The following is a 15111-nucleotide window of genomic DNA, read 5'->3' as shown; positions in this document are numbered from 1 at the left end:
GGCGCCGCACTTAACGTGGGGGAAACCAGGGCACCACGTGGGCAGCAGAGCCGGGGCGCTCCGCTGGCTTTGTGCCCTTCTGAGTAGCCACTGTCACGTCCTGACAGACCTCCAAGGACTTCTGTAGGCCCAAGGCAGGGCTGTAGGTGGGCACAGAGGCTCCCAGGGCACCCTTGCTGAGACGTGGATGGGTAGAGTGCCCTTTGCAGTGCCAGCCCTCGTGACGGAACGCAGAGGTGACTGCGTGCTGAGAGCCAGGGTTTAGAAAGGAGTCTTGCACCCGAGAGGAGAGGTCTGCAGCCTCTCTGTAAAGCATCCTTGTACTGCGACACCAGCATCGAGGGATGGGGCGATACTTTTGCGATTCCTCCATCCCTCCCCTGGCCTGTGTTTGCATCCAGAAGGTCCAGCCCTGGTTGGAGACGCTTAGGAGCAGGCAGAGGGGAAGCCTAGGGCTCCCTGGTGTGTCTGCTGCTCTCGGTGGAGCCTGAGAGGTGGCAGTGAGCAGGGCCAGCTTGGCAGCACAGCAGAGCTCTGTTTCTGCCCCTCCGGTACTGATACCTGTCTCCTCTGCGTTTCTCTTTCTGTTTTGTTTTGTTTTGTTTTAAAGAACATGAATGAAAAGGGAGCTCCTCTTACCCAAGACAAGGGCTAAGCTCCCTCTCACCCTGAACAAACCAGCAGCCAACTCCTCTCAGCCAGGGGGAATGTGGCTTTCCACAGTCAGCAGCTTTGGTACTGTTAGAGCAATGAGCACAAGGCTTCCGAGAAGCATTTCCTGCTGCTGGGCAATGCCAAGAGGTGCTTTGGAAGACAGTCCGTCTCCGACCAAGCCCTGCTATCGGGAGGAGCAAAGGTGGGGGGGCAGCTTTGCCGCGCTGCTCCGTGCCCCACGTGCTCAGAGTGAAGCCGTGTTTCCAGACAGAGTAGAGGAGAGTTAACACCGCGTGCCACCAACTGCTGTGAGCACAGGAGCGCGTTGTGTGTGTGCACTGAGAGCACGGAGCAATCCTCAGCCGAGAGCTTGGTGGAGGGGGGGCACCCCCTGCTGAGGACACTGGTGTGCAGTGCAGGGGGACGTGGAGGTGCCCTCGGAGGGAGCGCTGGATGGGACCCACCTGGGGATGCTGTGGTGGTACCTACGTGGTCTGCTCCTTCCCGCTGGGGAGGTGAAGAAGTTCCACAGCTGTGATTTCTCGCCTGCTGGGCCCTTGGGATGCTCTTGGGAGCCGTCACACGATGCGCTTTACACCTCAGCTGGATGCAGCCCCAGCCTGAAGGACGCGGGTGGTGGAGCGATGGGTGAGGAGTGGTGTTTGGAGAGCTGCAAGCTGCTGCTGCTGTAAAGGACGCGGCCACGCAGCTGCTGGTGGGTCAGTGCTGTGCTTGGGGCGTGAAAAGCACATTCCTGCTCCTCGTGCTGCCTCTCTTTCCTTCTAAGATGTCCAAAGCCCGACGTTCAGCTTGCAGAAAGGGGCTGTGGTCGGTGTTGCCCCATCTCAGCCGTCTCCTGAAGGCGCGTTGAATCTGGCTCTTACATCCCAAGCCTCAGCTGGGCAGCAGAACCGTGCGTGCATGGAAAAGACAGCCCCAGTCGTGGTGCATCCTTTCCCCACCACAAATCGTTCCAGTCTGGCAAAAAAAAAACCAACCAACCAAACCAACAGAAAACCAACCCCAAGGAACGGCGTTCTTCCACGTGTCTTAGGCACTGAGAGAGGGGATCTCCAAGCAGCAGGGCGTCGTTGAGCTCCATGTTGGGGCATTGGACCCTTTGTTCTCTTCCACCTTTTGACCTTAACTCCGTCTCACAGTCCAGAACCTCAGCGAGGAGCTTCTGCTTCTGAGCCCAGATGTCACAGATGGACGGCAGGGCAGGTGGGGCTGCTCTGAAGGTGGGGAGCATTACGTCAAACACAGACGTGCTCCTCCTTTTCCTCTTCCCAGTTCTCCTGGGGGGGGGGAGGTGGGGGACAGGGGTAAAACCTCCATCAAACAGAAGCTCCGAGGGTCTTAAAATGCAACACGTGGGCAGACCTGAATCTTTTTCAGCACATTCCCACTGCCCCTAACTGGTTTGCACTATTCGAATTTGTCAGCAGTGGGTCTGTGCTGATGGGAAGAGAAGGCTGGTGGTGGGCAGATCTCATCCGTGGTGTCTTTCTTCTTCTTTTTTTTCTTCTTTTTTGGTTTGGTTTGTTGCTTGCTGTTTGGGAAATGATCGCCCCGAGGGTTGGATAAAGCTAAAGACCAGAGGGAAAAGCTCCATTCTGATCTGCCGTTCTGTGAACTGGGCAGCACGCAGCCGTCTGCTCAGAAATACGTTGTACACCGTTTGGATTCCAATTCTTTACATGCAGAAAAGCTGACGTTTTAACAAGGTTAGGAAGCTATTGGAAGGATGGGGATGGCAGCTAACAAGGAAAAATCGAACCCGAGGACAAAAAAGCTCCCCCTCCTCGTGGTCCCTGCAGCGCAGCCCCAGCTCCGAGCACCTCCTCCCCGTTGCATCCATTGGGGCTGGGGATCCGCCAGCAGCTCTGAGCTCTGCCTGCTGCTGCTGCGCTCACCTGGGGCTCTGATTCAATTCTGACGACGCTTCTTTTTCTTTTTTGTTGTTTTTTTTTTCCACTGGGAGGCCCCTATGGCGAGGTGCCACCTGCTGACTCGCTGCCCCGGGCGCATGCAGGCTGCTGCAGAGCGGAGCCACGTCCCAGTTCTGCGGGGAAAGACCCGGGAGCAGAAGGGGAGCAGGGAAGGAAAGAGCTCGATGGGTTCCAACGGCGTGGCTCTGATCAGTAATCAAAGCCCTGCTTGGATCCGTGGCTCAGCACCCCGATGCTGAGCGCCAGCGGGAAGCCGTGGGGGTCAGGAGAGGCTCGTGGGGCAGGTGAGAGCCCCGCAGATAAAGCACTTACACATTCCTCGGGGCTCTTGCTGAGGTGCCAGCCCCTCTCAAGGCCCCTCCTGCACCCTGTGGTCCCTCTGGGCAACGAGGGGGGGGGTGAGCAGCGAGCACCCGTATGGCTGTGAAGAGAGGAGGAGGAGGAGGAAGGAAAAGAAAAGCTAAAGATGAGCTGTGTTTCAGTTGCACTGGGGTACGTTTCTTTACCCATTTTGATGCTAATGTCTCATTTAGTACGTTGCATGTGTCTTTCTTTTGTTTTGTTCTGTTTCGGTTTTGTTTTTTTTTTTTTTTAATTAAATAAAAGAGGAAAAATGTGTATATTTTTGGCAATTTAAGGTAATGTAGCTAAGATATATTTTTTTCACGCTGCTTGACTGTTCTTTATTATAATAAATAATATTAATATGAACGTGGGAGGCGTCGTTAATGCACCTGAGGGGGTGCAGCTGCTCACAGCCCAGCTCGCCAAAGCTGGAAGGGTCTCAGGCTCGGTCCGTGGGGACACAGCAACACTTTGGGGGTGGCACAAAAGCTCTCGTTGCCCCGTTTGTCTGCAGAGCTCCAACACAGCACGCAGCACCCCGTGCAGGGGGCGAGAAGGGCTTTGCAGCTGTGCAAGGACACCGAAGCTGGGTGCAGCAGTGCAGCAGTCCTTGCAGCCCAGGTGAGCGGCTTGCATTGCTCTGCTGCTTGCCGGTGCCATCGGCGTTGCAATGCAGTTGCTTGAAAGGGTGAAGCAGCAGCTTTCCAGCAGCAGGCCTGAATGCACAGCTCATGGGTGTCCTCTTGTCTCCTGTTTTCCAGGCAGGAAAGTTGGAGGGACAGCAAGGAGGTTTGGGAACAGCTGGAGAAGGGAAAGGGAAGGGAAAGATGGGATAGGAAAAGGAAAAGAAAAGGGAAGGGGGAGGAGAAAACGGAAAGAAAAGGAAAAGAAGAAGAAAGAAGAAAATGGGGGGAAAAATTGGGGGGAAAAAAAAGATGAAAGACGTGAAAAAGAAAAGAAAAAGAAGAAAGAAAAAAAGAGGGGGGGGGGGGAGAAGAAAAAAGATGAAGAAGAAAAAAAATGGGGAAAAAGAAGAGGGGAAAAAAAAAGAAGAAGAGGAAAAAAGGGTGGGGGAAGGAAAAAAAAAAGATGAAAAAATGAAATAAAAGAAAAAGAAGAAAAGGAAAAAAAAGATGAAAAAAGAAAATAAATAAATAAATGGGGAAAAAACAAAGGGGAAAAAAAAGAAATAAAGGGAAAAAGAGAAAGGAAAAAGGAAAAGAAAAGAAAGAAAAAGATAAAAAAGAAAAAAAAAGGGGGGGAAGGAAAAAGAGGAAAAGAAGGAAAAAAGAAAAAAAAGAAGGGAAAAAAGAGGGAAAAAAAAGGGAAATAAAGAGAAAATGAAGGGAAAAAAGAGGGAAAAATAAGGGGTAAAAAGAGAGAAAAAGGAGGGAAAAAACAGAGAAGAAGGAGGAAAAAAGGAGAGAAAAAGGAGAGGAGGAGGCGGGGCGCCGCTGTGACGCGGCAGATCCGAAGTTCCGGCCGTTCCGGGCGCTGCGGGATGGCGGCGGTGCGGCGCGGGGCGGCCGCGCTGGCGGCCCGGCTGAGGGCTGCGCTCTTCCCCCGCATCGCGTTTCCGTACCGCGTGGAGCTGAAGCAGGGAAAGAAATACGCGTGGTGTTCGTGCGGGCACAGCAGGGCGCAGGTGTGCGGCCGCGGGCCGGGCCGGAAGGGTTGCGGGATGGGTGCGGGGTCCCGCAGTTTTCCTCTCGCAGAACCGCGGCTTTTTTTTGCTTCTTAGCCGTTCTGCGACGGCACGCACCGCACCTCGGCTCCGGACAGCGTTCCGCTGCGTTTCACGGCGGAGGCGGACGAGAAAGTGTGGCTGTGCGGCTGCAAACGGACCCGCAGCCCCCCCCCGGTGCGACGGCAGCCACCTACGGCTGTGGGAGGCGGGGAGAGGAGCCCGGCGCTGAGCTCCGTTGCTGGGCTCCCTCCTCACCTCCGTGACCGCAACCCGGCCGGGCACCCCGTAGGGACGCAGCCCCTGTGATTGCGGTGGGTCCCGGGGTCTGCGTGGGGCTGAGCGGCATTTATTGCACTTCCTGAGCTGGGGCGTAATGCGAATGTTTGCTTGATAACTGTATGGGATGTTGCAAATATACGATGGGATGTGACGGCAGGTGGGATGCGAGCACACGGAGCTGCGTGGTTTGGAGCGCAGAGGGGAAAAAACACACGCGGGGGGAGGGCAGGGGGCGGGGGGTCCTGCAGCATCGCGGTGCAGGAGTGGGGGCTGCAGTGAAACCCCAGGAGCAGCGCTTGAAGAAAGCAATCCTAAAGCAAACCGTGAGCCCACCGATGCACCCCAGAGCCCGGAGAGTGGGGGTGAGAGGCAGCCCGGGCTGAAAGGAACTGCGGTTTGTGTTTGGTCTGTATCCAACAATCCAACACGGAGATGGGAAGTGAATCATCCTACTGGGGAACCGGGGGGAAAGGATGTGTGGGGCAGCGCCCGGCTCGCACAACTGCAGCGTGAAACAACGAAACCGAAACTATTTGAAAGCACCCAAGCTCCCCTCTGCGCCTCACCTGCACTCTAAACCCACCCGTAAAACACGCGTGTACAATCCGCACCTCCCTCTGTACACGTCTCTCTTTATAGATGCACATATATATAATATATAGAGCTATACAAAACCAACGCGGCCGTCCCCCCCCCTCCCCCCGTTAGGTCAGCGCGGACCCCGCGGGGCCGTGAGCCGCGGCTTTGCGGCAACGGGAGGGGGGCAAAGGGGGGCAGTTCGAAGCGCCGTGGGGAGCGGCGGCGGCTGTGGGGCTGGGAGAGCCGTGGGGCGGAGTGCCGGGGCTGGGAAGGGAGGGCGGAGTGCGGGGCAGCGTGGCGGGGCTGTGCGCTTTGTCGCTGAGCGATTCGCATTCGGAGGCGCCGCTGGTGTTGGTGCACTCGGAGGTGGGCGGCTGAGGCAGCTTCAGGCGCTTGCAGGTCGGCTGGACGCGGTATTTGAGAGGCAGAGGGCCGTTCTGCGGGGGGAGATGGGCAGAGCGTTGCACCCTGTGCGCCCCGCACGACCCGTGCTCCATACAACCTGCACCCCGTGCACTTTGGACACCCTGTGCTCCACGTGCCCTGCACGCCTTGCTGCACTCTGTGCTCCTTGCACTCTACACACCCTACACACCCTGCACCCCGTGCATCCCATGCACCTCATGTCCTGTGTCCCCTGTGCACCGTGCACCCCACACCCCACGCATCCCATGCACCCTGCATCTCATGCACCCCATGACCTTTGCACCCGACATCCCATGCACCCCACGTCCTGTGCACCCCGCTTCTGATGCCCTCTGTGCACCATCCAGCCTGTGCACCCCCTGCACACCCCATACTCTGTGCCCCACGCACCCTGCATCTTATGCATGCCATACACCTCACGTCCCGTGCCCCCTGTGCGCCACGCACCCCACATCCCATGCGCTGTGCACCCCGTAGCCCACGCACCCTGCATCCCCCTCCTCACCCTCCTCCAAGGGTAGATGTAGGCGATGTCCATCAGTGTGTAATACTCCCTCAGGGGCTCATCTCCATAGAGGACCTCCACCTGGTGCCGAGGACAGCATCAGGGGGGCGGCGGAACGGGCAAAGCCGGGGCTGGGGAGGAGGGGACCGCAGGGTGCTCACCTGGTACTTGCTGGGCACGTCCATCTTATTGCGCAGGAACTTGGCCAGGTGCATCACGGTCATGGCCGCGGGGCAGCGCAGGAACCGCACCGCGTTCCTCTGGGGGATGAGTGCTGCTGAGCCCCCCCTGCAGCCGGGGCAGCCCCCCACCCCCTCCCCGGTGTGTCCCCGTTGCCCCTCCTCCCGCCTCACCTTCTCCTTCTCCAGATCCCCATTCTCGATGGTCCCTTTTTTCTCTTCTCTGGGGGGGGGGCAGGAAAACAAAGAGGGGACAAAGCTGAAGGAAAAAGCAGCCCCCGTGGGAACCTTCCGGGGTGGGCACTGGGGGGGGGGGGGGGGGGGAACGACACCTCGGGCCTCTCGCCGAGCTCCATGCACGCAGCGCTGCATCTCCAACACCGAGCGCTGCTGCTGGGGCTGTGGGGCTGAGCCCTGCGATGGGCCCTGGATGCTCCCCGCCCCACATCCCCTTCCCGACCCCCACCCCGCGTCCTCGCCCAGCGCTACCTGGCTCCTTCGTAGAACTCAATGGACAGACTGACGATGCCGTCCTCCGTCGGCTGCGCCCCGTCGCGCTGCGGAACCTCCCCGCGGTCCTCGTTGGAGCCGTTGGACACTGGTGGGCATGGGGGGGAAAAGGGGAGGGGTCTGAGCCGGGGGTCGCGTAGGTGGGGGGAAGGGGACCCCATGGGCCGGCACTCACCCTCGGCCACGGGGTACGCGGCGTAGAAGTCGCGGCGACGCTTCATCTCATCTGTAAGAGAGGGGGATGAAAGGAGAGGAGGGCGGGGGGAGGGGAGGGCACGGCCTGGGGTCCCGCAACGCCGACCCGCACCTGTGAACAGTCCCGGGACCAATTTGTACACCACGTCCTGCAGCGTTCTGTCTGACCTGACGGGAAGAGAAACGAGAAACGGCGCTGGGAGCGGCACTTCTCCCCTTATCCCACCTCCCGCCATCCCATCCCACCTCACCTCATCTCCCCATACCTCTCCCACATCCCCCCTTTCCCTTCCACCCCCTTCCCGCCCCGGCCGTGGGGGTCAACCAGCGAGATATCCCAGCACACCACTCACTCACCTGATGCTGAGGAGGGGTCTGGTTTTGTGCACCTGGGCGTCGCACATGGGGCAGTACTTATTGGCCTCCAGGTAACGCACGATGCAGGTTTTACAGACTGCGGGGAGAGACGCAGCGCCCCATTGAGCCGGGCAGCACCCCGCATCCTCCCCCCTCCCCCCCCCATCATCATCATCATCATCATCATCATCATCCCCCCATCCCCCCTCTCCGCTCCACGACAACCGCACGGCGTGGGGCACCCGCCCCCACTCACACGAGTGCAGGCACTCCACGATGGTGGCGGCGTCGATGAAATACCCCCCGCACAGCGCGCACATCAGGTGCGGGTTCAGCTCGGTGATCTTTATCCGGGTGGTCCTGTGCATGTTGCAACAGCTCCGCCCTGGTTGGGGGGGAAGGGGGAGGGACGACACGATCGGTGCCAAACCGGGACCCTTCTACCTCCCCGGGGCAGCACGGTGGGCAGCGCCCGCACCCCCCACGCACTGCCCCGCACAGCCCCACGCATCCTCCCCCCTCCCCCCCCCCGTTCTCCCTCCTCCCCGGCTATATCCCCAGCGCCCCTCTGCCTGCAGCTGCCCGGGCTGCACACGCACACGTGCACACACACACACAGGAGTGCACGAGTGTGCTTTGGTTTTGTTAGATGGAAGAGGCACTTCAGCCTCCATTCGCCTCTCTCGGTTTCTATAGAAACTCTGGAGCCTGCAGCTGGGCACTGTGGGCACCTGTGTGCAACGGGTGTGCAAGGGGTGTGCAACGGGTGTGCACGGATGAGTTTGCACAGCAGGGCGTGCACAAAGTGGTGTGCATTGAGGGGTGGGTGTGCACGGACGGGTGGGCACAGAGAGGTGTGCACGGATGGGTGTGAGCAGACGGATGCCCCCCAGCACCACAAGCGTTGCCCGCTCCATCCGCGCCGCCTTCACGGTGGGACGGCGCAGCCACGGCCCGAAATCACCGCAGTTTTATGGTTTCCATGGCAACCCCCCACTCCGAGCAGCCCTGAGCTGCGCCACGCAAAGGGCGAGGATGCGGGCAGCAAAGCGCTGCGCTCGTGGAAAGCAGAGCGGGGTGCGCACGGGGGGGTGCGTGCACGACTGTGGGTGCACAAGTGGGTGTGCACGGGGCGCCTATGGGGTGTGTGATGGAGCTGTGAGCGCGCACACGACGCGGACCCCCCCCCCCCTCCCCACCCCCACCGCAGCCGCCCCCTCCCCTCGCTGTATTTCCCTACGGGCTGCTCCTGCTCGCCGCCGCCCCCCCCCCGGCAAAACCCCCAAGCAGGAGCTCGCCGAGTCGCTGGGGACTGCGGGTCTCCCGGGGGGGGGGGGGGAAATGGGGGGGGGACACAGAACCACAGGCACAAAGCGGTTCCGCAGCTCGACTCCCCCCTGGGTGTCACGCAGCGGCTGACCGCCATCCGGGGGGGTTCTGTCCCGGATCCCCCCTCACTAAAATCTGCAACGCGTTGTGTTGGCGGAGGGGGGAGTGAAGGGGGGGGAAGGGCGTCTCAAAGTCACCGCTCCGTACCGGGATGGGGCACGCGGTGTGAAACGACCCCCCCTCCCGGCCGGACCCCCCCCGCAGCCCCTCGTGTGTCCCCGCCGGTGGGTGACGCTGCGCCGGGACGCCGACACGCGCGTTGAACGGAGCGGATCGCATCCAACCCCCCCCGCCCCCCCCCCCGCCGTGTCACCCCCCGACCCAATGGGGGCTGTTGCCCCCCCCCGCTGCCCGCCACCCTTTGTACCGAGGCCGCTCCCCCCCCCCTCCCTCCCCGTGGAGCTGTCAGCGCCCAACGCCCCGCGCCCGTGGGGGGGTCACGGCACAAGGCGGCCATCGGCCATCTTTGAACGCGGAGAGAAAAGGGCGGGGGGGGGGCGCGGGGGGGCCCGGTCCGTACCTGCTGGCGCTGCCCGGCTCGGCGCGGCTCGACTCGGCGCTGCGGCCGGAGCCCTTTTTTTTTTTTTTTCTTTTTCCCTTTTCTTTTTTTTCTTTTTTTTTTTTTTTTCTTTCTTTCTCCCGTTTCTTTCTTTTTTTTCCCCTTCCCTCCCTTCCTCCTCCTTTTTTTTTTTCCCCTTTAATTTTTTTTCCTCTTTTTTTTTTTTTTTTAATTTTTTCCCTCCTCCAGCCGCCGCCAGGCCCCGCCCCCCCCTCACGTGACCTCATTCCTTTGGGGGTGTTACGGAGGAGGGGAGTGAGGGGCAGAGATTGCGGCCCCCCTTTCCCCCCATCCTCCCCCGTTGTGGCCCCATGGAGATCCGGGACCCCCCCGCGGCGGCACCACTCACCGGGACCTGCCCTCTTCACCCCCCCGGGGTACCACGGGTCGTGTGCGGTGCTCGTGGTTCGGGGGAAGGATGGGGAGCAAACAGGAGGGGGAAAAAATAAAGGGAAAAGGGGGAGAGAAAGGGGAAAAAAAAAAAGGGGGGGGGTGGGGGAAAGGAAAAAAGGGTGGAAAGAAAAGGAGTAGGGGAGAAAAAGGAAAAGGAGAGGGTTAAAAAGGCAGGGAAAGGGAAAAAGGGAAATAAACGTAAAGAAAAAAGGAATAGAGGAGAGAACAGGAGGCCCCGCACCCCCCGCACCGGCAGCGCACCACTCAGGGCAGCGGCTGCAGCGAAACCCTCAACGCGGTCTCTGTGGCGCAATCGGTTAGCGCGTTCGGCTGTTAACCGAAAGGTTGGTGGTTCGAGCCCACCCAGGGACGAGTCGCGTTTTTTACCCTCGCTGCGTGCATTTTCCTTTTTGTTTTGTCTTTTTTTTTTTTTTTTACCTCTTCCCCGACCCGAATCCAACCCAACGCGATCCCCGCGGGCCCGCAGCTCTCTGCGCCGGGTCTGCATTTTGCTGGGAAAACAAAAGCTGAAAGGGATCCAAAATCTGAATTCCTCCTCTTTTCCAAAGCCTTTGTAGAATAGATGCCACAAAGCTGCAAAATCTATTCATGTTCCTGGCTTGTCCCGGTTTTGTTTTCATACCAGCAATAATGAATTTCGTGTTTTACTGCGGAGTGTGAGGCAGTGCCAGGAGCTCCCTGCTGTTCCCAGCACAGAACCTCGGGCAATAAGAACAGGGGGTGGGATGGGGCAGGATGTGGATAGGAAAGAGGTTGAAGTTGAGATTGGAGTGGGGATGGGATGGAGATGGGGTGAGATGGGAAAAGGGATAGAGATGGGATGGGGACGGGGATGGGATGGGATAGGGATAGGGATAGGAACGAGGTTGTGTTTGGGGTTGGAGTGGGGATGGGAGAGGAATGATTTGAGATGGGAAAAGGGATAGAAATGGGATGGGGATAGGACAGGTGGGGATGGGATCAATGCTGCCCTTCAGGTCTGGCTGGAAGGTGAAGGGCAGTGGTAACCAGGGGAATCGCTGCCCTGAACCATGCGGGGGGGCTGTGGAAGCTCTGAGCTCAGCCACAATCTGCCTTTCATTTCCGCCTGGCTTCGGTGCTCCTCTCCTCAGTTCCTGCCAGACTTCATTCCCACAAGAAACCTTTTACAATGGAAAAGTCTTTAAAAATCCAACGGCCGTGGGATGGGCTGAGCCTGCAGGGCTCGGTTTTGGGACAGGCGCTGTGGGGGGCTGTGGGGGTTCATTGAAACCAGGCGGGTGATCTGCTGTGCGTCTTGAGAGCGTTTCCAAACACGTGGATCTCTGTCCCTTTGGCACAACATCACTTCCTGAACTGAAACATCGAATTCTAGTCCCCTCCAGCGCTGAGCCGCTGGGAGACTGCTGCACTGCTCCATCAGCCTGTACTGCCCCAGCAGCGCCAGGGATTGGAGGAAACCGGAACTTTTGTGACACCCCTCTCCCCCCCCCCTTGCTGGTTATGGTACTGCCCAGCTGTGCTGTGCTTCTGTATGCACACCCAGCTGTGCAATGCCCTGCATACACGTCCATCTATCTGTGCAATGCCCGGTATGCACACCCAGCTGTGCGATGCCCCCAAGCCGTGCAAGCCCTGCATGCACACCCATCGGAGCATCCGCCCCCAGTCCGCCCCGCGGTCCGCCGCCGTCCCGGCATGCCCCGCTCGCTATGACTCTTCATTTTCCTCCCTTCCTCCTCCTCTATGGTAGCAGCCAGTCAGGCTCTGCCTCCCAGCGGGACAGTCCACCAATAGCGAGCGGCGGACTGACCGGAAGAGCGCGGCGGTGGCCAATGGGAGGAGGAGAGGGGCGGGACAGCGGAGCGGCGGGGTTGAGGCCGAGGCCGAAAGCGGAGCAGCGGCGCAGGGTTTGTCTGTACAGCCGGCATCATGGTGAGTGCCGGGCCGGGGCACATCGGGGTTGGGACCGGGGCCTGCGGAGCCACGGCTAAGCGAGAAGCCGCCGGTGGGAGCTGGGGGGGGGGGGAGGCAGCGGCTTCCAAGCCAGAACTGGGGTGCGGGGCAGGGCTGGGAGATCCCTAGGGGGCTGGGAGATGGGGGGAGGGGGGGGGGGGAGGAAAGGAGAAGAAGGGGGGAAAGGGGTTGGGGGGGAAGGGGTCGGGGGGTTCCCTGTGGGACTGGGAGATGGGGGGAGGAGAGGGGGGGAGGCAGGGTTGAATGGTCCCTGTGGGACTGGGGGGGGAGCAGGACTGGGGGGAGGGAAGGGGGAAAGGTTGGGGGAGGCTGGGAGTGGAGTTGAGAGGTCCCTGTGAGGCTGGGAGATGGGATGTGTGGGGCTGTGCCCCCCTGCTGTACCTGCTGCTTTCTCTTGCAGTCGATTATGTCATATAACGGTGGGGCCGTGATGGCCATGAGGGGGAAGAACTGCGTGGCCATCGCTGCCGACCGTCGCTTTGGGATCCAGGCACAGATGGTCACCACGGACTTCCAGAAGATTTTCCCTATGGGAGAAAGGCTGTACATTGGGCTGGCAGGTCTGGCCACGGACGTGCAGACGGTGTAAGTGGTGCTGTCCCAGCTGCGTGTCCCCATGCTGAGCCTGGGAGAGGTTTTTATTTGCATGGACACCAATGGCAGCCTGTGCCACGTGCATAAATTGAGGAGCGTAACAAGTGGCACCAGCACCCCTCTGGTCTCCCTTCACAGGGTTTTTTTGGGTTGTTCTGAGACAAATTGAAAGAGTCGAGTTTGGTTCACGCTGTGCTCACTTCTGACCTCACATGTATGTGCTGGAATGTTTCCCTGATTTTTGATTACTTGTGTTTATAAAACTCCTGCTTATGTTTGCCATACAGGAGTGGATTCTTTATTTTAAAAGTAAAACAGCGTGTGATTTAAGACCTCGTTGCTGCTAGGGATGAATAACTTCAAGTATAAAAGGGAATTGCACCTGGGGTTCCTGCCTGCCTCAGGCACGCATTGGGAGCAGCTGGTATCTCTGTGAGCAGCTCAGGCCTGGTGAAGATGAAAGCAAAAGGAACCTGCTTGGGCCTTAATGCTGATGGTCCTCTCTTCTTGCAGAGCCCAGAGGCTGAAGTTCAGGCTGAACCTCTATGAGCTGAAGGAAGGGAGGCAGATCAAACCGCAGACTTTTATGAGCATGGTTTCCAATCTGCTCTACGAGAGACGGTAACTCAAACTACTGAGTGCTGTTTGTGTGTTGGCAAAGGGTGCAGCTGATGGAGTTTGTCTGATTCTAGAGAGCTGGGAGGCTGGGGAAGGCTCCTTATAAAGGCTTGTTTTGACATGGGGAGAAAGGAAACATTCATTTATTGACAATGTTATCTTCAGATTGCTTGCCAGATAATAATGAATTTTGTTAAAATACTCCACTTAGCAGTAAAATTTTATTCACTTTGCCACGTTAAAACAGCTGGGGGATGCTTCTAGATCAATCTGAAGGGTCCACCACCAGGAGTGCCTGTGGGATATTTTCCTTGTATGGACGTTCACATGTGACTGGGAGCCTCTTCCAAGTGGTCGGACTGTTTTGAACTCTGTTTTTCTTCCCAGGTTTGGACCTTATTACACAGAACCGGTCATCGCTGGCCTGGACCCCATAACACACGAACCTTTCATCTGCTCCCTGGACCTGATTGGCTGCCCCATGATAACTGAGGACTTTGTGGTCAGCGGCACCTGCTCAGAGCAGATGTATGGCATGTGTGAGTCCCTCTGGGAGCCCGATATGGTGAGTGAGGCAAGCAGGTTCTGCCTGGATCCTGGGGTTCTGCCTCCTGCTGTTAGCTGGGGAAGCAGGGAGAAGGTTGGCTGAGCAGCTCCGTCCTTGGATGAGACGGGAGCATAAAGGCTCACAGCAGCATCTCGATGGTGTTTTGGGGGTGTTGACAAAATCTGGTGGCTCGACATCCAGTTCTTAGACCAACTAAAACAGCTTCTCTTCTTCAGGAACCCGATCACCTCTTTGAAACGATCTCGCAGGCCATGTTGAATGCAGTGGACAGAGATGCCCTGTCTGGCATGGGGGTAGTAGTGCACATAATGTGAGTGCTGCTTTCTTTCCCTTCTGAACACGAGTTTCCCAGCCTGGGGGCTAAAATCAGTTGAGGGATTGGCTTCCCAGCTGTCTCCAGTCTTGTTCCTTTTCTACTCTTAGAGCAGAAAGCATTACTAAGTAGTTAGTTATTTCCCACGTATGCTTGCTGTTGCTACAACTGCAGCAGTTAACTCTAGAGTTCAACTCTCACTGCGTGTGGATTCTCTCACAGCATTCCCATCAGTGTTTGGCAGCATGATCCCTTCAGTGGAAGCAGCACTGAGCAAGAGAATGCTCTTTGCCACAGCAGGATGCAGGGTTAGCTTTCTGACTGCAGTCAGACTCTCATCAGATGCAGCTTATTTTGCTTGTGCTGCTGCTGCCCAGCACTGTTCCCAAGCATTGCTGCTGACTGAGCCTGCTCAGCTCCCCTGGGACACAGCAGCAGGAGGAGGGGGGTTGCTGAGCTCTGACAGCCACCTTTCATGATTCTGCATTGCACGCTGCACCTTGTGAGGAGAATAGTAATAGCTAATAGTTTTCTCTGTCTCTCTCTTTAGTGAAAAAGACAAGATCACCACCCGGACTCTGAAGGCACGCATGGACTAATGCAGCACAGCTGTTCCTGTGTCTCTCAGCTCAGATTATGTGCAAGTTTTTTAAAATAAAGCTCTCCATTGTAGTGAACTTTCCTTTGCTTGAGCCCTAACAGCGGGATTCAGTTCTTCTCTGTAAAGCTAGCAGAAGGAGCTCAGGTTTCACACACCAGCAGAGCTTATCTCTCTTTAAGCCACCTCTGCTCATCATCCACCTGTATGTGAGCATCAGCAGCATCTCCTCCTGCCAGCTCTGAGTGGTTCTCACGTGCAGCACATGGCAGAACCAGGCCTTAGTAGCACAGAGCTCTGCTCTAGCTGTGGTTAAAGCTCTGCTCCAGTTGTGGTTAATCCAGCACTGAAGATGACCAAACATCCCCTGCAACACCAGCTGGGCAGCAGAACGCGCTGAAGAGGCCAGCAAGGAAGAACAACACGTACACAAA

At 58.0% G+C, this 15111-nt stretch overlaps 4 protein-coding genes and 1 non-coding gene across 10 annotated transcripts in view; 4 read left to right on the top strand and 1 right to left on the bottom strand.

Moving 5' to 3' along the window:
- Positions 1-3279, top strand: part of MLLT6 (MLLT6, PHD finger containing) — a 37120-nt gene extending 33841 nt beyond the window's left edge. For both annotated transcript variants that reach the window (XM_048926541.1, XM_048926540.1), the window contains exon 20: positions 611-3279. In XM_048926541.1, coding sequence (XP_048782498.1) covers positions 611-655 — 45 coding nt within the window. In that variant the 3' untranslated portion in view covers positions 656-3279. The remainder of the gene's footprint in view (positions 1-610) is intronic.
- A 1156-nt stretch (positions 3280-4435) lies between these two features.
- Positions 4436-5085, top strand: CISD3 (CDGSH iron sulfur domain 3). The gene is given in 3 exon segments (XM_048926550.1): positions 4436-4596; positions 4693-4803; positions 4805-5085. Coding segments are annotated over 3 exon segments (318 nt in total). The 5' UTR covers positions 4436-4452; the 3' UTR covers positions 4868-5085.
- Positions 5086-5201: 116 nt separating this feature from the next.
- Positions 5202-10241, bottom strand: PCGF2 (polycomb group ring finger 2). Of its 5 annotated transcripts, none has more exons than XM_048926546.1 (10): positions 9966-10241; positions 7925-8053; positions 7669-7765; positions 7424-7479; positions 7292-7342; positions 7096-7204; positions 6781-6865; positions 6589-6687; positions 6428-6508; positions 5202-5933 (listed from the first exon to the last, which is right to left on the bottom strand). In XM_048926546.1, exons 2-10 carry the CDS (start codon positions 8034-8036, stop codon positions 5622-5624), a joined length of 1002 nt encoding a protein of 333 aa, XP_048782503.1. In that variant the 5' UTR covers positions 8037-8053; positions 9966-10241; the 3' UTR covers positions 5202-5621. The 5 variants fall into 5 exon arrangements, with proteins under 5 accessions (XP_048782503.1, XP_048782504.1, XP_048782500.1 ...); XM_048926547.1 differs by having other exon boundaries at positions 6781-6829; XM_048926543.1 differs by lacking the exon at positions 9966-10241 and adding an exon at positions 9578-9620.
- A 66-nt stretch (positions 10242-10307) lies between these two features.
- Positions 10308-10381, top strand: TRNAN-GUU (transfer RNA asparagine (anticodon GUU)). The gene has a single exon. It is a non-coding gene; the product is annotated as a tRNA-Asn (tRNA).
- A 1446-nt stretch (positions 10382-11827) lies between these two features.
- Positions 11828-14756, top strand: PSMB3 (proteasome 20S subunit beta 3). The gene is made up of 6 exons (XM_048926548.1): positions 11828-11944; positions 12387-12571; positions 13094-13201; positions 13586-13763; positions 13982-14076; positions 14630-14756. The coding sequence occupies exons 1-6, from the start codon at positions 11942-11944 to the stop codon at positions 14676-14678; spliced, it is 618 nt and encodes a 205-aa protein (XP_048782505.1). The 5' UTR covers positions 11828-11941; the 3' UTR covers positions 14679-14756.
- The last annotated feature ends 355 nt before the right edge of the window (positions 14757-15111 follow it).

The sequence above is a fragment of the Lagopus muta genome, chromosome 25, assembly GCF_023343835.1.
Source record: "Lagopus muta isolate bLagMut1 chromosome 25, bLagMut1 primary, whole genome shotgun sequence".
Lineage (NCBI taxonomy): Eukaryota > Metazoa > Chordata > Aves > Galliformes > Phasianidae > Lagopus > Lagopus muta.
The sequence above is the reverse complement of the archived record's forward strand: the minus strand, read 5'-3'. Positions and strand labels throughout refer to the sequence as shown.